General features: G+C 43.1%; 1 protein-coding gene across 1 annotated transcript in view; it reads right to left on the bottom strand.

The window, feature by feature from the left end:
• Nucleotides 1-25493, bottom strand: part of Tln2 (talin 2) — a 340653-nt gene that overhangs the window by 75023 nt on the left and 240137 nt on the right. Inside the window, exons 24-34 of the mRNA XM_042687576.1 lie at nucleotides 24616-24729; nucleotides 22972-23085; nucleotides 19298-19432; nucleotides 18005-18133; nucleotides 15701-15803; nucleotides 12131-12339; nucleotides 10451-10570; nucleotides 9050-9247; nucleotides 7631-7770; nucleotides 2807-2900; nucleotides 526-615 (exon numbers count right to left, since the gene is read on the bottom strand). Of these exons, the coding sequence (XP_042543510.1) occupies nucleotides 526-615; nucleotides 2807-2900; nucleotides 7631-7770; nucleotides 9050-9247; nucleotides 10451-10570; nucleotides 12131-12339; nucleotides 15701-15803; nucleotides 18005-18133; nucleotides 19298-19432; nucleotides 22972-23085; nucleotides 24616-24729 (1446 nt within the window). The remainder of the gene's footprint in view (nucleotides 1-525; nucleotides 616-2806; nucleotides 2901-7630; nucleotides 7771-9049; nucleotides 9248-10450; nucleotides 10571-12130; nucleotides 12340-15700; nucleotides 15804-18004; nucleotides 18134-19297; nucleotides 19433-22971; nucleotides 23086-24615; nucleotides 24730-25493) is intronic.

The following is a 25493-nucleotide window of genomic DNA, read 5'->3' as shown; positions in this document are numbered from 1 at the left end:
TCATTTGTTAGTAGATATCTTGGAAGGGGAAAGGAAATCAATTCCCTACAATTGTTTAGATGGACAAAATCATCTAGTTTATGTGTTTAGTTAAATGTGATATCTACAAAGATGTTAAACTCTCTCATCCCTAAATCATTTCTCTGGGTCTGAGTATATAAAATGTATCTGTAGGCTCCATAGTGAGTTCTATTTTGAGCTATTCACCTACATCCTTTCTCAAACAACAGCAGCAGCAGCAGCAGCAGCAACAGCAGAATCCCAGCTCTCACTCAGATCTATTGACTCAGAAACTTAGGGGTAGGGCTTAGCAATTGGTATTTAACAAATCTTTCAAGTGACTCAGAGGCAAATTGAGCTTTAGGAAGCACTGAGCAAAGGCTGCATAGACTTTCCCATGCTCACTGTCACACGGGGCCATGGGCAGCTGGCACATATAATGCACCTCTGGTCTAGGCCCATTGGAAAAGCATTGTCATGGGTTGGATTATGGCATAGCCCAAGGTCAGGGTGGGGTAGGCTTACCTTGGAGTTTTCCATCACACTCTCAATGCAGTCAAAGTAGGAGAGGTCACTAACAGGTTCGTTAGGATTATCCAGCATCCCCTTGACAGTCTACAAAGCAGAACACAGAAGACGAAGTGAGCAAGGAGCTCAGAAGGAGAGACAGTCAACCTAAACTACAACCATCTACTTCTCCTCCTGTGACAGGACTCTGGGCACATTGTTCATTTACTCAGATTATGGTGTCATGACTTCCAGCTTCCCTACTGGTAACTCAGCACTAATTAGGGATGAGGCCCTCAGGTTAGCTTTGCCAGAAATAAGAATCTTAGTTACATTTTGGAGAAATGTGATAGTTACAGGAGACAGTTTTTCATATATATATAATATTATGTTTATATAGTATACATAATAATTCAACATTTATCTTTAAAAAGATCTATTAAAATTTGAATTATATAGAATATATAGAATATTTATATATTGACTATATTGAATGTTTATATATACATATTATACATAAAGCATATGTATATATACATATATTTATGTATACATGTACACACATATAGACATATATGTATATACATGTATCTATGTGCAGATATGTGTATATATGTGTATATATACACACACTCATATATGTATATCTATATATATATATATATATATGTAAAAGAAATTTGGAAGTCAATACAAGGTGATATAATCATGGCCACATAACACAACTGGACTGCTATATAGTGCTAAAGAATTTACATTACAAGTACATATTCATTCAAGACTGAAAAGAACCCTTGGTATTTCAGTTCTGGACTCTTTTGATGGAAGACCATGAGAGAAGGTAATGCCCCAAGCAACCCACTGGGATGGTTCATTCATTTTTAATTTGGAAAATATAGGAACTGTCTACCCTTGTTTAAGTCCCCACCAAGGAAGTGCTTCTCCAAACCCCTGAAAAGCTTTGCTAGCTTCGTTGGTGATGATCATAGATAACTACTTGTGAGGGACTCTTTCATTGCCTAAGAGTCTGGGGTGCATCTGTTCAATCTCCTTGTCATTGGAAGACGAGAACCCAGCCGCCTCCAGGGGGCAAAGACCTGGAAGATCAGAGTTCAAAGCCAGCCTGGGCAAAAAAAAAAAAAAAAAGTCCACAGACTGCATCTCAAATTGACCAGCAAAATGCTTATTAGGATGCATTGCTGAAGTGGTAGAATTTCATCTGGGAGAGCAAGACAAGTGAGCATGATTCCTTGAGTTCAAGCTGCAGCACTAGCAAACAAACAAAAAGATAGGGAAAGAGGGCAGCACAAAGAATGAGTGCATTTACTAAAGAACTTCTTCACATTCCTTGGATAATCAAGAATGTTTCATAATGGTGGCAGACAAGAATAGCGTTAAAGTACAGTATATACCTAGGCCAACATAGCTCGGTTCCATCAATGCCCCTTACATCTTACAGTGTGAACTGAGCAGAATTGGGCAGTGATTCAGCCCTTTGTAAGCATTGCCAACTATTCTCAGAAGCTTTGGTCCTCTTCTTACTCTCGGCCATGCATGTGGCTTATTGCCATGGTCAGGGCCTCATCGCAGGCTTTGGAAGTTGCCATGGGCATGCTCAGCACACTGGGATCTATGTGATTGATGCAGAAAATGAAAGCAAGGCGTATCTACTGAGATCAGTGCAGAACTCTTTCTGCAGGACCCACGCTGTGAGGATGGCTTCATATACATGTGGGCACCCCGACTTTACAATGACCCACATGGATCTCCATCACAAATGCATGAGTGTGATAGCACTTATAGCACCTACCACTGTGCTCTGGGCTCTTAGGAGCCTCCCCCCCACCCCCCCCCCCCCCGCCCTACCTCCAACCTTGTTGACTGTACAGTGGTGTTATTTCAGATCTCGTCTGTGTGGCTCTATGTGTTACAGAGTAAAATGTCTGAGGAAATCTTTTTACTGAGAGGTATACTTATCATCCTAGTCCTGTTTCTCTCTCAATAGCCCCAAAATAATCTCTCCAATGTCCTTTAGGTAAACAGGCCTCTTCCTGTTTGAAATAATGGATCCTTAACCAAAGCAAATGTTAGCTTAGTAGAAAAGAGCAAGCAGTGATGGGAATTCCACCAAATCTAATTCTTTCTCAGTTCCTTCCTACCTGATTTGGCATGTTGGCTTCAATAATCTCCCAGACAAGACAGAAGTCAAGGACAGAGAAGAGAAAAGCAGCCCCACAGGGGAAGGACACATGGAAGCATCTCTATTCCTCCCCATGCTTAAGTCTTCCCAGGGACCCACCTCAAGCTCACGCAGTGCGTTGTCACATTCCTTCTGCCCAGGCGCTTGCTGAGTGCACAGGGTGATAAGCTGATTGATGCTCTCGGTTACAGCCCTGGGACCAGGACAGAAAGAAGTGGGTGTTTCATTTGTACTTTGCTTATAGATCTAGTCATTTCCGCAACACTACTGGGCAGGTTCACCAGAGATATGATTATATCACTGTTTAGGCTCTATCCAATCCCAAATAAACTACACCCAGGAAAAATAAAACAAGACTCCTTATCCTGCTTATGAGTTGCTTGGCTTTTTTTTTTTTTTTTTTTTTTTTTTTTTTTTGGGGGTAGAGGTGGCCAATAGTAGGGTTTGAACTCAAGGTCTTGTGCTTGCTAGGCAGGTGCTCTAACACATGAGCTATAGCTCTAGCCTTGATTTACTGTTTAAGGATACTAATAGTTCCTTTAAGAAATTAGAATTAAGGGTGGACAAATGCAGTCATGGTACTCAGTAGATACTATGTGGAAAATGAACTATGCAACTTGTGGGTAGGGATGGGAGGGTGAAACTGGAGGAAAGTGAAGGAAGGAGTGATGTCCAAAAAGAAATGTACTCATTACTGGAATTATAAAATGGTAACCCCTAGGCTGGGAAGGTGGCTCAGTGGTAGAGCGCTTGCCTTGCACACCTGAGGCCCTGGGTTCGATTCCTCAGCACCACATAAGCAAAAAGAAAAAAGCCAGAAGTGGCGCTGTGGCTCAAGTGGTAGAGCGCTAGCCTTGAGCTGAAGAGCTGAGGGACAGCGCCCAGGCCCAGAGTTCAGGCCCCACAACTGGACCCCCCCCTAAAAATGGTAACCCCTTTGTACAATACCTAAATAATAACAATAAAATTATATTCAAAAAGGAATTAGAACTATCTTTCATGTATGCATAAGGAAGAATTTGTGATGAACTTACATAGCAAGGAGGTCAGATTAAGACCTTTTTTCTTTTAGACCTTTTTTAAGACCTTTTCTTAGTAGCCTACAAAGATTAAGATTATCTATGCCAGGATTCCTTGGCATTTTGTATGTTTTGGAATATTTTAAACATACAACAGACCATAAAATGATTTTAAATCTCTGTTTTCTAGTAAGTTTTGTTTGAATGACTGTTCCTAGCTGTTTCCTCCAATTCATTTTTTTAAAAGTAGCTATTTTCCTTGTTAACATATTAGGGATAAATTAGAACTTCTGGTATAATTTTGTAGCCCAGACTATTTTCTATACAACAAGGATTTAACCCTTTTGAGCAATGCTTAACAGGTCCTGGGGTATACCATGGATAATATAGAAAGCCAAGGTCCATTTTGAGTTAATTTTTGTTTTAACCATGCATGAAATATGTGGTGAAGTTTTATTTTTCTTTTTGGATATGTGAATTTCAATTGTCCTAGACCCATCTGTTGAAAAGAAATTCTTCCTGCTTTTGCAAGTTTTTTTTTTTTTTTTTGGACTACTGATTGGCTGCGTTACTTTTGATTCTCTATTCCATTAACCTAGTGTATGATCTTTCACAAGTACCACATGGTGCTGATTACTATAGTTGTATTATATGTCTTAAAATGAAAGAAACAGCATTTTTAAAATTTTTTATTATTTATTTATTTTTTGTGGGTCATGGGGCTTGAATTCTGGGTCTAGGTGCTGTCCCTGAGCTCTTCAGCTCAAGGCAAGAGTCTACCACTTGAGCCACAGCACCATTTCTGGGTTTCTGGTGGTTAACTGGAGATGAAAGTCTCATGGACTTGCCTGCCTGGGCTGGCTTTGAACTGCAATCCTCAGATCTCTACTTTTTGAGTAGCTAGGATTACAAGGTATGAGACACCAGTGCCCAGCTAATACATTTTCTTCAGAAGTAAACCTCTTCTTCTCAGAGCAAAAAGACCACAGAACCTAAACAAGCTGGGGACTCAGTACTGCAGAGAATAGGAAAATAGGGCAAGGTGAACTATGAAGGGTCTGGCTGCCTCACAAAATAGCAGTGGAGCTGAAGACTGGAGACAACCAAACCAGGTCCCCATGGCTCAGTTTCTTAAGAATTTACATGAGGTCTGGAGGAAACACATGGTTCATTCCTTATCCTGCCCTAGGTCTCCCCGAGCTACATCTCCACTGTGTTCACAATAATGGGAACAAGGAAACAACTTTTTCCATCAGGCCTAACTGTCCTGGGCCTGTTTGGGACTTTTGTCATCACCATGGGACCTGAGATGAAATTCAGTCTCCTGTAACTGATAACTCCCAAATGCACCTATCAGCAATAGCCCTGGCTTTCTCCACAGTCTAGCCCCTCCCCTCTGTTCATTCCATTATAACTCTTCAGTCTGTGCAAGTTACTCTCTTCCCCCTCTCTGGGCCATTGCCAGGAAGTGGAGAGATGCTCACAAATTTTTTTCTAATAAAGCCTGACTATCATTAAGGTCATTCCTATCTCTGACTCTAATTGCTTCCTGTAATCTCAAACACTTTTCTTACATTTCCACTTTTCTTACAGGTCCAGGGGGAACTCACTCAAACCTTCAACACTTTCCTGACACACAAATATACCCCTAGCACCTAGCAAGTGGGACTGGCTCAATAGCAGGTGGTGATACATATCTGTGTGATGAACCCATGAAAAGAATGAACAGGAATGAATGACTCCACTTGGTAGAGGTTTGTACCCCAACAGAAGCCTGACTTACTGACCGGCTGCTGCTAGAAACTTTCTGAGTGAACTTTCTAGAATGTGCCCTAAACCCATGTCTTCCCACGTAGTTCTAGCTCAGATCATCTTTAGTTGAGGAGTTTTAGGTATTCACTTAGTTGTAAGACCTCAGGCTGGGAGCTCTGGTCATGACTGAGTGCCAGGCATACAGGTAGAGCGCTTTTCACCTAGGCTGCAGAGACTGCCTTAATACAGGGAAGCCTGTAGATTCCTGGATCCACAACCTAGAAGCACTGTTTCAGGATGTCTTGTGGCTTTCAAAAAGCCAACTTGTATTCTCTACCACTTCTCATGATTTAAGTGTGAACATGTTCATCCCAGAAATTCAAATTTGGAAATGATGGGGGGAAGAAATTGAAGACAATGAAAAACATCTAAGTGTGGATGCTTGAAAACATCAGTTGTCTTATTCAAGGCATTTTGTTAAAAAGAAGAGGAAAGAGAAGGAGGAAAAGGTAGAGGAGGAGAAAGAGGAGGAGGAAGGGGAGGAGGAGGAACAAGAAAAAGAGAAGGAGGAGGAGAGGAGGAGGAAGAGGAGAAGGAGGAACAAGAAAAAGAGGAGGAGGAGAGGAGGATGAAGAGGAGAGGAGGAAGAGCTGGCGGAAGAGGAGAAGAAGGAGGAGTTGGAAGTGTAGGAGGAGGAGAAGGAAGAAGGTAGGAGAAGAGAGAAGGAGGAGATTCAGGTTGGGAGTGAGGTAGATATATGAGAAACAGCTGTTCAACAGAATAGACATCCCAAGCCACCACCCCCCAACATCACAGGATAAGGGGTACGGTGGCAGCAGAACAATCACAAAGCAAGCATGAGCCAGTGAAGGGGAGATGAAAAGATCATTTTCCAGCCCTGATATCTCTGGCTATTGTTTGGTGCTCAAATGCATTATCTCTGACGAAACAAAGAAATTCAAGGTTTACAAAAGAACTGCTCTGAAGATGTCTAACCCTCCACAAAAAAAAGAAAAGAAAAGAAAGGCAACCCCACAAGCCAAGTGCAAAGCGAGGCAAGATTTAGCCATCAGTATTGTAAAAGATGGAAAGAGCCTAAGGCTGATGTAGCTCACACCTTTCTTTACTTTGTAGATGGGAAAGTTTAGACAAGTTGAGCAACCTGGGCAACATGGCTGAGTTAGTCAAGCATTAAAGCTGGGACTAGACAAGTTAAAGACATAAGAACAAAATGAAACAAAACAAAACAAACAAATAAAAACCCAAGCAGAATTGAAGATGATCACCATTTTGAACTGGTTTACAATTATTCTCCATCCTCCTCATAGTCTCTCCTTGAATTTCTCCACACCCTTAGCTTTCCTATATATCATATTAGATCAAATGCTACTGAGAAGACACCTTTACCTCCACAGGATCCTAAAATGCCTTCCCTCTGGGTTGGGGCAAATGTCTGAGCTTGTTCTTCTAAGATCATCCTGTTACTGTCACTCCACACACCAGTATCTCATACTACTTAACAGGTGACCTGGAAGTGGAAACTGCATTGCTTACTTCCCTGAAGGGCCAGCAATAGAAGGAAGACACTGCTTATCCCAAACTCACACTCATGATTTAATTCAGTTTACAAACAATTTGGTCTGACTCTACCTCCTCACCCATCCTAAACCCAGAGCTCTTCAACATATGATGGATGGAACATGTCAAGTCCAGACTAACATCACTGCTGGGCACAGAAGAGGTACTTAATAATAACCGCCTATGGAAGGCTTTTTACACACTGCTATACTCTGTTTTCCAGCACGTTCTGATTCCCTTTGCAATAAGCACGCATGACTTTTATAATGTGAAATATAATACTACTTAAAAAAAAATCCCAATAAGCTCCTGCCTTTACAAGCTCATGAAAGCCTTAAGTCTAAAAGTCTCTACTGAAGAGGTTGTAAAAGAAGACAGATGGGAAGTCTGCTAGCAGGTGTAGAATATGGAAACAAGACAACTTCATAAAATACTAGAATCTGCATCACCATCAATAACATGAGGACAGCCCCAATTCTTTGCCATCCAAAGTGGCAGGATATGGCAGTATATCCTTTGAGCTGTAGAGACAAAACTTAAACACACAGGACAGCATACCTTGTCCCATTCTTACCTTGCAGCTGCAGCCAGTAGATTTTTGGCATTGGGAGCTCCAGGATCTACAGAGAGAGACTTGGCCGCTAACAGCAGCTTGCTGGATGCCATAGAGATATTCTTGAGGTTGCCTATCACTTGGATCTGGTCTTCTTTTGTCTGGGAGGCCAAAAGGAGTTGGTTATTAGAAAGTTCCCATGCTCTTAGGAAGCATTCAGAGAGCAAAGTAGTAGCATCCAAAAGAGAAGGCAAGTTACCTGAATAGATACATCAACCAGCCTGCAGACACCTAACTCATCGAGACACTAACTAGTGTCTACCTCTCCCCAAACAGATGCTCAAAGCAAGATGCATGTAGTAGGGAAAGAAACCTATGTACAAGTGGGTAGGCCAAAATCTCTGCTTTCTTCTAAGTTGAAGCACTAAGGGAGGGGGAGGAGGAAAGCCAGAGAGCGAGCTGCACCAAGGCACAGACCAGGCAACAATTCCAGTATCTCGCTCAACAATGCTGGGGTTGTCGTCTCTTGTACATCTCAGCCTGGCACAAACGACCAGCATTGTTTCAATATTCAGAGCTGACAGCATCCCAGAAGGTCCAGATTAGGGGAAAGGATACATTTCTTACCTGGTTTGCCCTCTGAGGTAACAAAGTGAGAAATATCCTAGTGTATTTTTTTAGGGAGTTTACAGTAGCTTAGGAACAAACAGCCCTGTAAGCTGACACCAGACCATTCATGCCCCCTTGTTTTAAACAAGAGGCTTATCTGTTCATCTGGATGTGGTAGTGTGTGTGTGTGTGTGTGTGTGTGTGTGTGTGCGCGCACGCGCGCGCACACGCACACGTGTATGATCCTCGGGCTTGAACTCAGGGCTTGGGCACTGTCCCTGAGTTTTTGTTTTTTTTCTTAAAGCTAGACTTTGCCACTTGAGCCACAGCTCCATTTCTAGCTTTTTGGTGGTTAATTGGAGATAAGAGTCTCACAGACTCTTCTGCCTCATCTGCCTGAATAGGTGTGAATTTAAGCATGAGCCACTGGCACTGGGTTTGAACACGGTAACTTTTAATCCTCTCATAGCCAGTATTAGACATAGGTCATGCAAATGAGTCCAATACACTTTAAGTGCATATATGTTTTTACTATATTATTCCATATTTGCTAAACATTCTCCCTCCTCCTCCTCCTCTTCCTTCTCCACAGTAGAATATGTAAAAGGATGGATTCTAGTAAGGATCGTGGGAAAAGTTATTCCTGGCCCCTTGGAATACTTCACACACAGCAGATAGCATCTTTGGGCATGCCATTCCTTTCTTGTGAGATCATGAGTGCACCGGGGTTTGGTTCACAGGATCTCTATTCCCATTTGCCCAGTTGGCCTCCAAGTTAGTCAGGAAATCAGCAGTTGTAGGTCAGCTCCCAGTGGCCACTTCCACACTCACCTGTGCCTGACCAGCCATCTCAATGCCAGCGTCTAGGAACTCGTCAAAATCATCACTGAATTTTCCAGAGGCTGCAGCCAGCTCTCCACTCTGACCCCGGGTGGCGTGGACCACTTCCCCAGCAGACTGGTTCAGATCTGCAGCTGCCTGATTCAGTTCACTCTGGGCTTCTTGGAAAGGCTTTGTGCTTGGAGGTAGCTATGGGGACAGAAGGCACACCCCATGGGAAGTCTTAGTTTGATGACAAGGATAAAGGAAGGCATTGTGGAAAGAAGACAAGATTGCCCAGGGATGGATTTCTGAGTCATCAAGATGTAAGCATTGTGTGTGGGCTGAGCCCATGGTAAGTTTGACCCTTCCTTCCTTCCTTCCTTCCTTCCTTCCTTCCTTCCTTCCTTCCTTCCTTCCTTCCTTCCTTCCTTCCTTCCTTCCTTCCTTCTTTCTTTCCTTCCAGAATACCAACTCAGTGAACATATCATGGGTCTCAAAATGGTAAGAACAGTTGTTCTCAGGTACTCATGCTTACCTGTGTGGCTCAGGTAGGATCCACCACACCCAGGCAGACTGACTCCAGGATCCAGACTCTCTAAGTAACTGCCCTACTATTTCTCTTTTAGGATGGAAACTTTTAGTATTTTACTAAAAGGTGATACAGTCCAACTTCACTTCATATTCTTCCAAGTGAACAGCTACCAATCTTGTATCATTGGTAGTCTTTGTTAATAACTTAAAAAGCAACAACACACTCCAATATAATGTTATCTACAATCATTAATGAGAAGTTTTAAGGAGCTATGCTAGATTATATTAGGTATCCATATACATGAGCTGGACTTGAGCTCTTCAGCTCAAGGCTAGTGCTCTACCACTTGAGCCACAGTGCCACTTCTGGCTTTTTTCTGCTTATGTGGTGCTGAGGAATTGAACCTGGGGCCTCATGCATGCAAGGCAAGCACTCTACCACTGAGCTAGCCTCTGAAACTCTTATATCCAAGTAATCATCAAAAAGTCAGACGTGGAGCTGTGGCTCAAGTGTAGAGTGCTAGCCTTAAGCAAAACAGCATAGGGATAGTGCCCAGAAAGGAAAGACAAAAATGAGCATAGGCTTTCCATCAGTGGACTCATAAAGCAGAATCAGAACAACTCAAGTAAAGCCCTCAAACTGCTTGCTCCCCCAATAAGCCATGGACACACATATCCCATAACCTGTCACTATTGGGCCTGTCCTGATAAGAAGCCAAATGATCAGGCACCTCTTTTCTGGTTCACTGGGATAACCCAAGAGCAAACAGCAACATAGGCTCCCAGAGAAAGCAAGCTTCAAAAGCTCCATCTTCGAAATGTCATTGGGCAAAGACAAAGTGGCAGAAAAAAGCCTGGGGCCAGCCAAGATCTTCTCACCGAATCTACTAGCAGCTTCTTGCTGGACTCCCCGATGCTCTTCAAGGCCACATCCACATCCTTCTGCCCAGGGAGGCAATTCACGCAGTTATTCAAGGAGTGAGACACAGCTTTGGCCACCTGTATCAGGGCAGGGAGGGAGGGCGGGAAGGGGGGGGGGGAGGGACACACCACAATAAAGTAGCTGTCAGTATAAACATATTTATGCACATTTGTTGGGAATGAGCATGGAGAATAGGTAGAGCTGGCACAGGCAGCAGCAGGCCCCTGAGACTAGGTTATTAAATTAAATCACCTTGCTCCAGGCACTTTCAACAAGAGCAAAATTCCACCTTGGCACTGGGGTCAGCTTCCTGGGAGACAACACATTAAAGTCAGGCTGAGTCACAGCTCAGCTTCAAACAGAGAACTCTCTGATAAGAGACCAGGTTTTGAAACACGGGTTCTGTGTTCCTGTGAGCCCTGCTAAGGTCTCCAAAGTGGAAGTGGGCCTTCAGGTCTTTGGATCATGATTAGTAACTAGGTCTGTGATTGCTTTCTGCTCGGTGGCCCTCTAGTACCACCAGCTGCAACCTCACTCTTCCCAAGGGCAAACAAAGTTCCAACACTTCCCAGAACGATGTAGAACTGCCAACACACTGCCTTGGAAGAGCACTAGAGCAGCTTCCTGTGGGAAATCTTTGGTATCTCATTTAAAAGGGAAAATTAGGAGCTGGGAGTCAATGGCTCACACCTATAATCTTAGCTACTCAGGAGGCTGAGATTTGAAGATGGTGGTTTGAAACCAGCCTGGGTGGGAAAGTCTGTGAAACTCTTTTTTTTTTTTTGGTTGGTCGTGGGGCCTGAACTCTGGTCCTGGGCGCTATCTCTGAGCTCTTCAGCTCAAGGCTAGCGCTCTACCACTTGAGCCACAGTGCCACTTCTGGCTTTTTTCTGCTTATGTGGTGCTGAGGAATCGAACCCAGGGCCTCATGCATGCAAGGCAAGCACTCTACCACTGAGCCAGCCTGTGAAACTCTTATATCCAAGTAATCATCAAAAAGTCAGACATGGAGCTGTGGCTCAAGTGGTAGAGTGCTAGCCTTAAGCAAAACAGCACAGGGATAGTGCCCAGGCCCTAAGTTCAAGTCCCAGGACTGGTGCAAAAATAAATAAACAAATAAATAAAAATAATACAATAAAAGGGAAATTAGGGTATTCAGAAGTGAGTTGTGTTACTCTTTTTAACCCATAACATCTTCTCAGTACCCTTATCTAGAACTTTCCTTGGCCAACTGGTCTATCAGTGTAGAAGAATCATCTGAAGAGATTAAGTGAGAGGGAGTGAGAGGTAGAAAACTTCAGTGTCTCACTCTCTTATCTGTCTCATTTCCCTTGCTACTAAACCCCAATCAAATATGTTATATCTGGAGTCCTAAACCTCCCAGGACAGAATTCAAAGATATGCCTTTCTCCTCAGTTGCCTGTGAGCATTAGCAGATCTCACATTAATGCAAGGAATACTAGGTGAGACTCACAAAGGTGAGGTGGTCATAGATGGCCAACGTTGTTAGGACATTTTGGAAACTTCTCAAAGCACCTGTGGCAGCACAAAGCATTCATATAAGAAAAATGTGCCCAGGAATATGCCCACCAACACAGGTAGGTCAGTAGTGGCAGGACTCTCCTTTTTAGACTTACCTGAGCTAGTCTCTGTTGACTCTCTGCATCTCCAGGTGCAATCAGGGCTTGCTTAGCTTCCTGGATGAGCATGGCTGAGCCCTCCATCACATCTCGAGCAGAATCTAACATGGCGTGGGCAGCTGCAGGGTCACTTGTAGATGCAGCCACTCCACGGGCAGCCTGGGCCAGGGTTTTCAGAGCTTGCGCTGTTTCTCTAGCAGCTACACCTGGGGGGTAGAAGCCAATGAGACCTTCTGTTACATTCCATGGAGAAGGCACACTTTTCCTTGGGAATGAGCCTGTGGACTAGAGCCTGACTTGCAGACAAAGGGTAAGAATTGATTTTTGTTTTACGTGTTTGTATACTGGCCCCAGGCCTGGAACTTAGGGGTTGGGCACAGTCCTTGACCTTTAGGGCTTAAGGTTAGTACTTTACCACTTGAGTCACAACTCCATTTCTGGCATTTTCGTGGTTAACTGGAGAGAAGAGTCACAGACTTTCCTGCTTAGGCTGGCTTCCAATTGTGATCCTTAGATCTCAGCCTCCTGAGTAGCGAGGATTACAGATGAGAGCCACCAGTACCTGATTTTTTTAGTGTGAACTGTTGGCCTCAACCAACTAGAGAGGTGTTATAACACATACAATGCTAAGTGCTACTTCCCACTCATGTCTCATGTTCTGATTGCCTACTAGACCTAGAGCTTCAGGTTCATGGTGTAACACAGGTGGATGTATCTGTCTGTGTTGATACAAAGCATTGTAGGAGATTATTTTAAGTCATTCTATACCCACAAAACAAAATGAACAAATCTGATTTGCTGAGCAGCTCAGTGAATCTATCTGCTATTGCTATGCCCTTCCCCAACAGGATCTTTCACACTAGAACAAACCACTATTCTAACATCGGTTACTTGAGACTTGTTGTTCTAAAATTTTTTGTTTTTGGGTCCGGTTGTGGGCCTGAACTCTGGGCCTGGGCGCTGTCCCTCAGCTCTTCAGCTCAAGGTGAGTGCTCTACCACTTGAGCCACAGCACCACTTCCGGCTTTTTTCTTTTTTGCTTATGTGGTGCTGGGGAATCGAACCCAGGGCCTCATGCATGCAGGCAAGCGCTCTACCACTGAGCCACCTTCCCAGCCCTGTTCTAAAATTGTATGTGAACAGAACCACACTGTATGCCTTTTTTTTTTCTGTCATGCTGTGAAATTGACCCATATTGTCATGTATAGCAATTCATTCTTTTAGCTTGCTGTGTAGTATGCAATCATCTGGATGATACCAGCATTTGATTACTTGTTCTGCTGATGGAATTTGGGGACTAGTGTGATTAATACTTCTAAGAAAGTTCTTATGCACACATTCATGTGGGCACAGGGAACACAAACGTAAGAGATAGACAGCAGGCCACAGAATACTTATCTAGTTTTAGAGAGAGAAAGAGAAGGAGGCAGGGAGAGAAGGAAGAAATGTATTAGTTACCTAACTTATGAAACAGTATAAATTTTTTTGTTTTTTTTTGCCAGTCCTGGGGCTTGAACTCTGGGCCTGGGCACTGTCCCTGAGCTCCTTTTCTCAAGGCTATTCCTCTGCCACTTGAGCCACTTCCAGAATTTTCTAAGTAGTTTATAGGAGATAAGAGTCTCACAGATTTTTCCTGCCTGGGCTGGCTGCAAACTGCAATTTCAAATCTCAGCCCCCTGAGTAACTAGGATTACTGGCATGAACCACTGACACCCAGTTATATCACCTTAATAACAACAATAAAAAGAAGAAATGTGCTCATTACTTGACTTAGAAAATGGTAACCCTTCTGTATATCACTTTTATAATAAAACAAAAACAAAGACAAAAGAACCTTGAATGGCTATTTGGATTTGGGTATCTCTGTTGGGAAGCATGAGACATGATAGAATTGGTGTTAAAGTATGAATATAAACCAGTGTGTGTGTGTGTGTGTGTGTGTGTGTGTGTGTGTGTGTGTGTGTGTGTGTGTGCCAGTACTGGGGCTTGACCTCAGGGCCTTGCTCTTTGACTCAGCTTTCCTGATCACAGCTGGTGCCCAATGACTTGAACAATGCCTCCAATATGGCTTTTGGTTAGTTATTTAGAGACATAGTCTCATGGATTTTTCTGTCCTAGCTGGCTTAGAATTGCAGTCCTCTAGATCTCATGCTCTTCAGTAGGTAGGATTACAGGTGGGAGCCATTGGTGTCTAGCTTAAACCAGCCCTTTGAGACTACAACATGACTTCATGCAGAACAAACATGGTCTGGCCACATGGCACACCATGAAAAAGGAGGTCATAGACACCAGGAACACAGCAACTTAAGAAGTGCGAAGTTGGTGCTGAAACTCATCTCAAGCAATAGTTTCACATGAGGTCCGGCATGGACAGTGTCTGATCCATAGCACACATTCAAGATGGTACCAGAGCTAGGTCATGGCTTCCGGCTTCCAGGATACACACTTCTCAGTGTGTTTTTTGAGACAGTGAAGTGTGAGGGCATCTAATTAGAGCACATAAGTGCATGGAAACCACACACACACATCCACGCCTCTCTCGGCTTTCAAGTGAGCATTTGAGGCAGGTCTGGATGGTCTGCAAACATTGCTTCTGCTATACGGCACAGATGCAGGGGTGGTCTTCCCAGTATTGAGGACAATGAGGCTCTGTAATGGGAAAGGCCTCAAAGCTGTAAAGCTAGACAGCTTCACAGCCATGGACTCACAAATCTGTAAGCATTCAGCTCTGTGCATCCCACAGCTGGGGTAGAAATCTACAACCTGATCCAGGCAGATTACAAAGCTGCCAGTCTACCATCTATCACTCAGCCTGGGGAATGAAAAACTTTTAAATCCAGTGTTGTTGTTGTTGTTTAAAATGGCTGAAGAGAAGCCCAGAGAGAAAACACAAAGGATAGTAAAGCTAAAGTGAAGGAAATAAATGGAGTGGAGCTATCATTCCATTTCATGTTTCAGCTTTGGCGTGGGGTAGAGGGATGCTGTCACGCAGAAGAGTGCCAGATGTGGCTAAGCCCTTACTCCCTCTACCTCTGTTAATGCTGTGATCTAGACAGCTGCCTTGCTTTGCAGGTTTTAGTAGATGCTGAGAGCTGAGTACTGACCACTGAAGATACTTCACTGTCATTTGTAGACCTCTCTTTATATCTTCCTGTTAATTATTTGGACCCTTTAATCCACTTCTGTTTGAGGTCTCTGAGAATTTGGAAGAATGAAGTATTTGGGAGACTCAATCTAAGGCACACATTTGCAAAAACTGTAGGTTTTAGATTTGTGTTGAAAGCCTATTATAACATTTCCTTTTCCTGTAACTTTCCAGAGATTAGTCCTAGAAATCTATAATTGCTTATATGTTTGTAGTCCAACAGAGTGACCCACAAAATAGTTTGGGAATTGTTTTATTTCTCTTGTATGCTTAGTAACAGGCTCGTGGAAAGTGCTCGCAAAATATGCAGCAAACTGCTAAAAGGGAAGTCAAGTTTATTGCTAAATCAGAGAACATCCTTTCCAGACATCCGCCCCCTGCCAGTTCTTTGCACCTGTTCCAACGGCATAAGAGGGCCTCACCTGTATAGTGCTCATTGCCTTGAGCAGCGCAGGTGAGGAGCTGTGCCATGGAGGAGCCCACTGCTTTGGAGGTGCTTCCCAGGTCCTGGGCACATTTTTCCAGCTGTCAGAATATCCAAGAAAGAGAGAACTTAGAGGAAAAGAACCATCTGCCAATGGTCGGAACAACAGTGTAGATCTTGAGCTCAGTTCTTAGGAAAGAACACACATACCCATGATACTAAGTTGCTGGAGGGCAATACAGGAAAATGAGCCTGACTTTAGAATAAACAAATCTACAGCCTGCCTCTTACTACTAGCTGTGTGAGGCTGGGGTGGACTTTCTCCAAGCCTCAGTTTCCTTAGATTGTAATACCTACCAGTGAAGGTTTCTAGGGAAGGAATGTAGGCTGTTTCAACAAATGGTAGCTATTAGCATTATATCTTTAGAAACTAATTTAGAGAGTCTGCCATAAATCCTTAGCGGGTATTAATTATGTCTTGGCAGGAAGTGGGCAGATACCCAGCTACACCACCTTCCTGGCATGTCAGACCATTAACAGTGTGCAAATGATCATTATACTTTTAGAAGCTCAAACTGAAAGGAAATGCTTGAGACATGGAATTGGAGTGGTGAGACTGTAAACGTGGCCTTTCCATAAACAGCATGTCAACCTGCTTTGTAGACTGAATAAAAAAAAAAGCAGAGGATAAGATTGGTAAAATTTCAGGTCAGGTATGGATACTTATTAGGGGATGAGGACAACATTCTGGAAGAGAATTCTGGAAGGCGCTTCAAGAGAGAAAAAAATGCATAAGAATCCATACCCAGTTTTAACCTTGCCATATCTTTCTTTTAGAAGAAAATAGAGCCTCAACCATTTAGCCTTGACTACAATAATATAACATGACATACGCATTTACTTTTTGTTTTGTAAAAAACAATCTTTCTTTAAAAATTTAAAGGTGTTTTTTTTGCATCCCTCTTGATCAGTTGTTTTATGTAAAGATAAAATTCATACCATACCAGTCTATCATGGGCACCCTGGAGTTCAGAGTTTGCAAAGAGACACCTGGATCACTTTACAAAGCTTCTGGCATGAGTTAATGCCACCTCAGTCATTACCTGAGTGACTTGAGTTAAGTGATTTAACCTCTATCTGTTTCTTTATCTTTACAATTAGTGGAAGGGATTTAACAAATATTTTCTAAGTGTTTTCTATATTCCAGGCATGTTCTATGGGTCAGTAGATTGCTCCTGAAGTTCCTTTACATTGTAAATATCTTTAGTTGATTCAAAGAATATCAGAGTTATGAGTACAAGCTCTTAGGACCAGGAATATGCTTGTCTAGCATGTTCATGGCCTTGGGTTCCATCCTCCCCACTATAGGCAGGGCAGGGGGAATGGAAGTTCTCAGAAAAGGTTTTAGAGTCCTGCAGATCTGGACTGAAACTTCAGTTCTGCTGCTAATTGGCAGATACCCTGGAAGAGACTAGAGACAACTTCTGTGCCTCTATTTTCTCAGAAATGGATTTAATAATACTTTGGTTATTAATTAGGATTTTCATTAGGATGAACTAGACTGATTATATGTAGGGTGCTTAACAGGAACTTAAGACATGGTATTTTATTGGCAACATTCAGGAAAAAAAAAAAAGTAAGTTCATACAAATGAGGATTGGTATATTTTCTCCCAAGAAATTCCTGATGTAATCATTAGGAAGCACCAATCCGATCCAATCAGACCTCTGACAGCACCATTCCACTTGAAATAGTAGGAAGTTACTAAAGTGATTTGCTGCTCTTCATTCCAGGACTCTCCACTAATTTTTTTTCATAAAAACATGACTATTGACTATGTTTTCTGTGCTTACCATTAAAATCTCATTGCCACTCATCTCATAGAGAAAATATCTGAGACACACAGGAGACACTGCCCACAGCTAGTGTTTTCTAGAAGCTAGCCATGACCAACTTGAGGCCTAGTATTATTAGCAGCAGAAGCACTCCTTCCAGAAAAAGCCAGAACACTGAACTGAAACACTAGCGTTTGTCTTGTTTATCAAAAAGACAAATAAATATTAGAGGATGCCTCTTAATACTTAGCCAAATCCTAGGTAGGCACACAAACCTTCTCTACAGGCCACTTAGGGAAATGGCTATCCTGCTGCAGTCCTAAAGAAATGTGGGTTAACCTATCAAATTGCTCTCAAAACTTGTGAAATTCACTAACTGAATTTCTTCAAACACCTCTTGTGAGGGTAGCAAGAGGAAAAACCCATACTCTGCTGACCGAGTTGACTGCTGAACCCGGATGACTTACTGTTTCCCCCGGAAGTGGTTTCAGCTGACTCTCCACAGAGGCCATCTTGGCATCCTGCAGCTCGTTCTTAAGCGTCTGGACTGTGTTCAGGGCTGAGTCGATCTCCATAGGGCCACAGGCTTCATGGGCCTATTTAAAGAGTGGGGGAGTATGTGTACACAGTCTGCTTGAGAAAGGGACTCTAATACTTTGCTACCTTGGAAATATTTTTTTCTTTATATCCAGTGATTGTCTGAACTTGGTTTAGGAGGAAAGGGGGCCAGGGATCTGTCCAGAGAATAAATCATCCTGTCAAGATGTCAGTCTTACTCTCTCTAAGTAGATGGAGATGCTTGAAGTCTCTTTGAAGCAATTTTAATCCTTAATAGGATGGAGCTTTCATTCCCTGTGCCCAGAGTAAGCACAAAGAGGAGGACTGCAGTCCAGACTTGGCTGTACACAAAGTGAGACTCTATCTCAAATAATAACCAATACAAAGATGGCTGGCAGAGTAGCTCAAGTGGTAGGTACAGCCCCTGCCTAGTACATACAAGGCCTTGAGTAGCAACGACTCCCACCCCCCCTCCCAAAAAACAAAAGCAAAAACCAAAACAAACAAGACCAGACCTAGAAGACATGGTCACTTATTGCTATAGCTTAGATTCAAAATTTCCTGTAAAGGCCTACATATTGTAGGCACTGGAACCTTCCCAAGGTGAGGTCTATTGGAAGGAAATTAGATCAATGGGGAAGGGATGCCTTTTAATGAGATATCCTGTGCCTCTTTCTCTTCCTTCTTGGCTGCTTTGAGGTGACCCAGTCTCTGCCATGTGTGTGCTACCACAGATCCGAAGCAACATCGTCACGTGACCAGACCATGAACTAACAACATAGGGACCCTAAGCCAAAGTAAACACTATTTCCTTTTAACTCAGTTCTCTCAGGTAGGGTATTTGTCACAGCAACAGAAAGCTGGCAAATATAATTATTTTGGTCCACAATCAATCAGGCACCAAGACATTATCTACTATTCTCCCGGAGAGTAAAACATAAGACAGTACTGCCTGTCCCAGAATACAGGAGGAGGAAGAAGAGGAAGTGTGCAAATTACAGATGACTTTGTCAAGCCATTGTAACTAGGGAAGACAGTCAAAGGGAGTCAAAGCCAATCCACAGAAGTATCTTTTGTGGTCATGCAAATGGAACAGACAGCTCTGCCATGCAGAGGCCTGGGCAGGACTCACACCACAGCAGCAGTAAAGAGGGAAACCTCATTCCCTTACGAGCAAACTGGCAGGACAAGGCCCTACTTGCCTTCTGAGAGGCGGTGCGCAGCTCAGCCAAGCTGGTCGCCAGGTTCTTGGCACACTGGCTCAGCTGCATGGCTGCGGCCTGGTCACTCACAGTGGGTACTGCGGCCTTGGCGGAGGACACCATCTTGCTTCCAGGCTGTGAAAAGATGAGCAGAAAGACAATGAATGTCCTGTGCTGCCAAGGGGCAGAGAGAGCCAAGAGCCATCTCTCCACAGTGGTCAGGAGTTATTCTACTATAAAGAGAAAAGCATTAAACACCAACTAGTTTCCAATCCTGACCCCCTGAGTACCGTGTTAGACCAGCTAACACAGGCTACTAAAGTCTAGATTTTTTTTAAAAAAGGTATATGACATGGTGGGAGCAGCAGGATAGAGTGTGGTTTAGAATTCTCATTTTCAACATTTCTAAGACATCCCTGTTTTAAATGAGGTTCTTTGTATTTCTCACAATAGTTCTTTACTATGAATTTTAAACAAACCTATTAGACTGTTTAAAAATGATGGCAAATAAACCAAGAAAATAGCCAGGTAGAGGCTGGCAAAGTGGCTCAGTGGTAGAGTGCTTGCCTTGCAGGCATGAGCCCTGGGTTCGATTCCTCAGCACCACATAAGCAGATAAAGCTGGAAGTCGTGCTGTGGCTCAAAGTGGTAGAACGCTAGCCTTGAGCTGAAGAGCTGAGGGACAGTGCCCAGGCTCAGAGTTCCGGCCCCACGACTGGCAAAAAAAAAAAAGAAAAAAAAGAAAATAGCCAGGTACTGGGGCTTGAAGGCAGCCTGGACAAAAAAAAAAAAAAAAATCTAAAAGACTTTCTGTTTAAAATAACTAGTAAAAGGCTGGGGTGGAGGTATGTATCAAGTGATAGTATGTCAGGCAGGCAAACAAGCAGAGTGAGCTTAAGTTCAAGGAAAAACAAAGAAAATGATTTCACATTTCAGAAACTAGAATAATGTTACCAGGTATGGACATCTGTGCATGAAAATTAAGAGCATATTATTTGTTTTGTCTCACATATTGTTTAGATCAGCCATATAGTATCTGATTACATGCACCTGTTAACATTCCTCAACTCCCCACCCCTACCTACCGCATAGTTGGGTACACCTTCGTTTTTCTGAAGTATAATAATGATGACCAATACATAGCTAAATTTTTGTGTACATTGATAATTTTCTCCGTGTAATTATTTGTGTGTGGGGGCATGCACGTGCTGGTTCTAGGGCTTGAACTTAGAGCCTAGGCACTGACCCTGAGCTTTCTTTTCTTTTTTTTTGTCGGTCGTAGGGCTTGAACTCTGGGCCTGGGCGCTGTCCCTCAGCTCTTCAGCTCAAGGCAAGCATTCTACCACTTGAGCTACAGTGCCACCTCCGGTTTTCGAGTGGTTTATTGGAGATAAGAGTTTCACAGACTTTCCTGCCTGGGCTGGCTTTGAACCGAGATCCTCAGATCTCAGCCTCTTGAGTAGCTAGGATTATAGGCATGAGCCACCGGCACCTGGCTACCCTGAGCTTTTTTGCTCATAGTCACAGCTCCACTGCTGGCATTTTGGTGATTAATTGGAGACAAGTGTCTCACAGATCTTCTTTCCAGGGTTGGTTTTGAATTGTGATTCTCAGATCTCAGCCTCTTGAGTGGCTAGGATTACAGGCCTGAGCCAATGGTGTCCAGCTTCTCATGTAAAAATTTAAAAGTAGAATTTCTGGATCACAAAGCAGACATACTTTTAAAGCTTTAAATATATATGTTATAAAAACTGCTCTTTGAAAAGTTGTAAGAAGGTAAATGGCTGGATTATAAGTATTAAGAGCAAAAGTTAATATTTTTAATATTTAAAAAAGAATTAAAATAATAAAAACCAACAGAGTAGAATAACAAAAAGAATGAATAACAAAAAATGACCAACAGAAGCATATGAAATACGTTGAACATTATTAAGATCCAGGAAATACAAAATCCAACACAAAATATTCCATAGTGAAAACTGGGAAAAACATGTTTTTTAAAGCACTCAAAAGACATATGAAAAATATGCTTTGTTTATGGCTAGTTGTAAATTTAGATGCAATCAGCCTTCTGGAAGGACAATACTAGGACATATTTGAAGAAAGTTTAAAATACATATACTAATGAGGGAAGTAGCTGAGGGGTAGAACACTTGACCAGAATGTTCAAGGTCCTGGGAGTTCCATCTCCTGTGCTAAGCTTTTCGATCTCTTGAATCTCTTGCCATTTATTTTAACCTTGACATTTCTTGCAAAGATCTAAATGTCCATGGCAGCAAAGTCAAAATAACAGAGAAAAAGGAAAAACAAAGCCAAGGCCAGACTAGAAGCAGGAAGAGGTCTACACTGATTTGTCTTGACACCCTACAGTCTTGCTGGGTTTGGGAAGAAGCACAATGAACAGAGAAGTACCAGCTAGGAGTGGTGGCACATGCTTATAACCCCAGATACTCAAGATGTACAAGCAGGAAGATTCTGAGCTTGAGCCCCCTCCCCTACCTCCAACCCCAGGCAAAGTTACCAAGTCTTGATAATTGGGGGCATAACTCAAGTGGGAGAGTGTTCGGCTAGCAAACATGAGGAGGCCCTGGGTTCAATTCCCAGTACTGCAAGAAAACAAAGAAAAGAAAGAAAGAGAGGGAGAGAATGGGGGAAGAGAGAGAGAAAGAGAGGGAGAGGGAGAAGGAGAGAATAAGAAAATGAGAGAGCATGAGAGGGGAAGAAAGAGAGAGAGAGTTCTTATTCAAGTCTTAAGTTCTAATGTACCAAAGGAAAAAAATGAGCTGATTACAATCCTCTTTGTAGAAATTTACCCTAGGGTAGTAGGAGCTTAAGAGGGGAACACAGGTTTGAACACCTAATGATGATCACTTTACAGGTTGCTTTATGATGGTTGAAAAGTTAAAAAATTCTGTTTGTCCCATGATACATACAGAATAACAGCATCATGGTAGATTATTGAAAATCATAAATGCCAATGTTATTTTAAAAACAACCTAGGGGTTTCTATACAATGAATACCAACTGAAAAAGAGTATACACATATACTGATGTGTGTATGTTTGTGTGTATACGCAGTGAAAAATAAGGGAACATATCACATTTCCATGTTTATCTCTTTCATGTTTATCAAGTGGAACAGCACTTGAACTTAACTGGCAAGTAGGGGAGCAACTTCTCATCCTTGTTCTAGACATGAGTGGAGAAAAATGCTGATAAAGCAGAGCCTTTGACTCAAAGAATGTGAACCTTCCCCCAAACTTACTATTTTCACTATCCTTACTATTCAATTTTCCTGAAAATAAATCTGCCCCTTAGCCCACAAAAGGACAATAATGCTGTCCAGCTGCCCAAGTGCACAAGAATCAGTCACAAACACATGATCACTGTGTTTTCTGTCTGTGAAAGACAGCCTTAAAAGCACTCTAGAAACTAGAAAACATAAAGCAATATCTAGCTCTGGGCTTCTCATCTCACCTTGCAACTTAGGATGCCTTTTCAGGAGATACCTCTGAGAAAGAAAACTGGAAGGGCAGGCCATCTCCATAGGGCAATTTGTCTGCACGAGCATTTTGCAAAACCCAACCAAACTTCATTCTCCTCAGACTGGACACACAACCAGGCCCTGCCAGTCAGGGGTTCTGAGTAAGACCTGTGGTGCCCATGTGTGTTACCTGGAGGAAGTTCTGGCTGGAGATGATGAGAGCCAGCTGGGCACTGAGGTCTTCTGCTTGAGCCTGGCTCCCTCTCACCCCTTGTACCAGCTGGGGGATGTGATCAGCCACAGCCTACAGGAAACAAGGAGACAGGTACTGAGCACAGACAATGCATTGGTAGCAGGCTTCAGGTCCCAGCACCATTACTGTCATTGCTGATGAAGGTGCCCGGTGCATGATGGTACAAATCTGTATTCCCACCTCTGTGGGAGGCAGAGAAGAATTGCAGTCTGAAGTTGACTCTGGCAAAAGTGTGAGACCCTATCTGAAAAATAGACTAAAACACAAAAGAACTAGGGGGGAGTGGCTCAAGAGGTAGAGTACCCATTTAGTTCTGAGTACTGCCAAAAAAATAGAGAATTAAAAAAAAAAGATAACAGTGCCTAGTGCATCCTGGCCTGCTGGTATATCTCCCCCCTCCCCTCCCAATCCAGTTTAGTAAGGGTTAAAAATACTTCCATGGAAATGTCCCCTGACCCTTTCCTGGACTGCTGCTTACAGTAATTTCCTCTACTTGGCCCTGTTCACCTGAACCTCATTAACAGCATACCTCTCACTTCCTGGCAGTGACACTCAGATACCTAGTATCTTTAGTACCTTTGCAGAAGAGGGATGGAAGGGCTCACGGTGGATCATGTCCCTGGACACAGGCACCATGTTCTCTCTGAGAAGGGGAAAGACTATTTTCCTACTCCTTACTAGTAGCTGAATTGAGGCCCAAACAGGAAAGAACACTGTACAGAGAAGACCTTTTCCTTCCATAAGCTGCCACGCACTAGAGGCCCAGGAACCAGTCAAAGCCAGGACAAGATGGGGCAGTGGGGATGGGAAAAAAGACACTCTCTTCCTCCCAGAGGACATCTAGAGAGGACATCTAGTCCTCCACATGGAAACAGGACCACAGAGCTCAAGGTGATCCTCTGCTCCAAAGCAGTACAGTGACACCTTTCATGCATGAGTCATTAGAGAAGATTTGAAGGAGAGGTAGCAGCTAGCTCTCCTTACCCATGTACAATCACATGCCTGTCATAGGCCCAGTTGATATACTTTCAGGAGTCTCTAGCCAGAGATGCTGCCATAGCAGGCAAGGGCACTGAAAGTAAAGGTTGTGACTGACATCATGCACAGGTATCTCAGAACAGTCAAATCCCTGGGCTCAAAGAGAGGGCGACAGAGGTGTTTGTAGGAAGCTGTTTCAACGAAGCATGGATGTCTAGGTCTTGGGATATGGACAAATGGACAATAACAGTAAATCTCAAAGCACAAGGTCAGAGGGGCAATATAAAAGAAAATTCTCCAGGTAGAATTAGGAGAATGCAGGAAATTCACCTGCTAGAACTAATCTTTCCAAAAGAGAGAAGTAAATGCTTCCTTAGTCTTCAAGGACTCCTCATTGGTTCGCTCTGATTAAAACCTCCTAGAAAGAAGGAGGACAAGGGGAAGACAATGACTTCATAGACTTACAGACAAAACCCAGACCTGGAATTGGAGCTGGAAGAAACTGTATTAGAAGCCCTTAAGACCTGTCTTAACTCAATTACAGACATATGGCCTGCTAACGCTATCAGCCATCTACAGGCTTTTTGTGTGTGGCAACCTCACCTTGCAGCTCTGGACTAGCTGCTGCTGGGCTGCAGGGTTCTTGTTGGAAACAGCAGCATTCTGGGAGGCCGCAATGGTCTGGGTGGCTGCAGCTGCAGCCTGCTTGGCAGCAACCTAGAGAGGAAAGGAGACAGGTAAGTCCTAAAAAGGCAAGTACATATACATGTATGCAAGCCACAGGGCTGGAGTGTTGGGTGTTCATTGAACAGATTCTACCATTTTTTTTTTTTTTTTAAGTTGGCCATGGGGCTTGAAGTCAGGGCCTGGGCTCTGTCCCTGAGCTTTTTCCACAAGGCTAGTACAACACCACTGTGAGCCACAGCTCTACTTCTGGTTTTCTGGTGGTTAATTGGAGATAAAGAGTCTCATGGACTTTCCTGCTCAGGCTGGCTTTGATACATGAGCCTCAGCTCTCAGCCTCCTCAGTAGCAAAGATTATAGAGGAGCCACTGTCACCTGGCTGGATTCCAATTCCTTCAAAATTTTTTTTCTTTGTGTATACCAATACTGGGGCTTGAACTTAAGACCTGGGTACTATTCCTTAGCTTTCCCACTCAAAGCTGGATCTTTACCACTTGAGCCACAGCTCTACTTCTGGCTTTTTTTTTGCTGGTTAATTGGAGATTTTAGTCTTATGGACTTTCCTACCTCAGGCCGGCTTCAAATTGTGCTCCTCAGATTTCAGCTTCCTGAGTAATTAGGATTATAAGAGTGAGCCACCAGCACCCAGCCTCTACCTTCAAAAGGCAGTAATGGTTTGGTCTGGCCTGGCCCTGGCTACCTTGCTTGGTTTTTTTTTTTCACAATGCCTGCCCAGAGGCTTGGTTCAGACATGCTGAGACTGTCCCCTTGGGGTACATAATTAGGTTCATTCTCTC

The sequence above is a fragment of the Dipodomys spectabilis genome, unplaced genomic scaffold, assembly GCF_019054845.1.
Source record: "Dipodomys spectabilis isolate Male_0828 unplaced genomic scaffold, ASM1905484v1 ptg000108l, whole genome shotgun sequence".
In the NCBI taxonomy this organism is placed as follows: domain Eukaryota; kingdom Metazoa; phylum Chordata; class Mammalia; order Rodentia; family Heteromyidae; genus Dipodomys; species Dipodomys spectabilis.
This window is presented reverse-complemented; position numbering and strand designations above follow the sequence as displayed.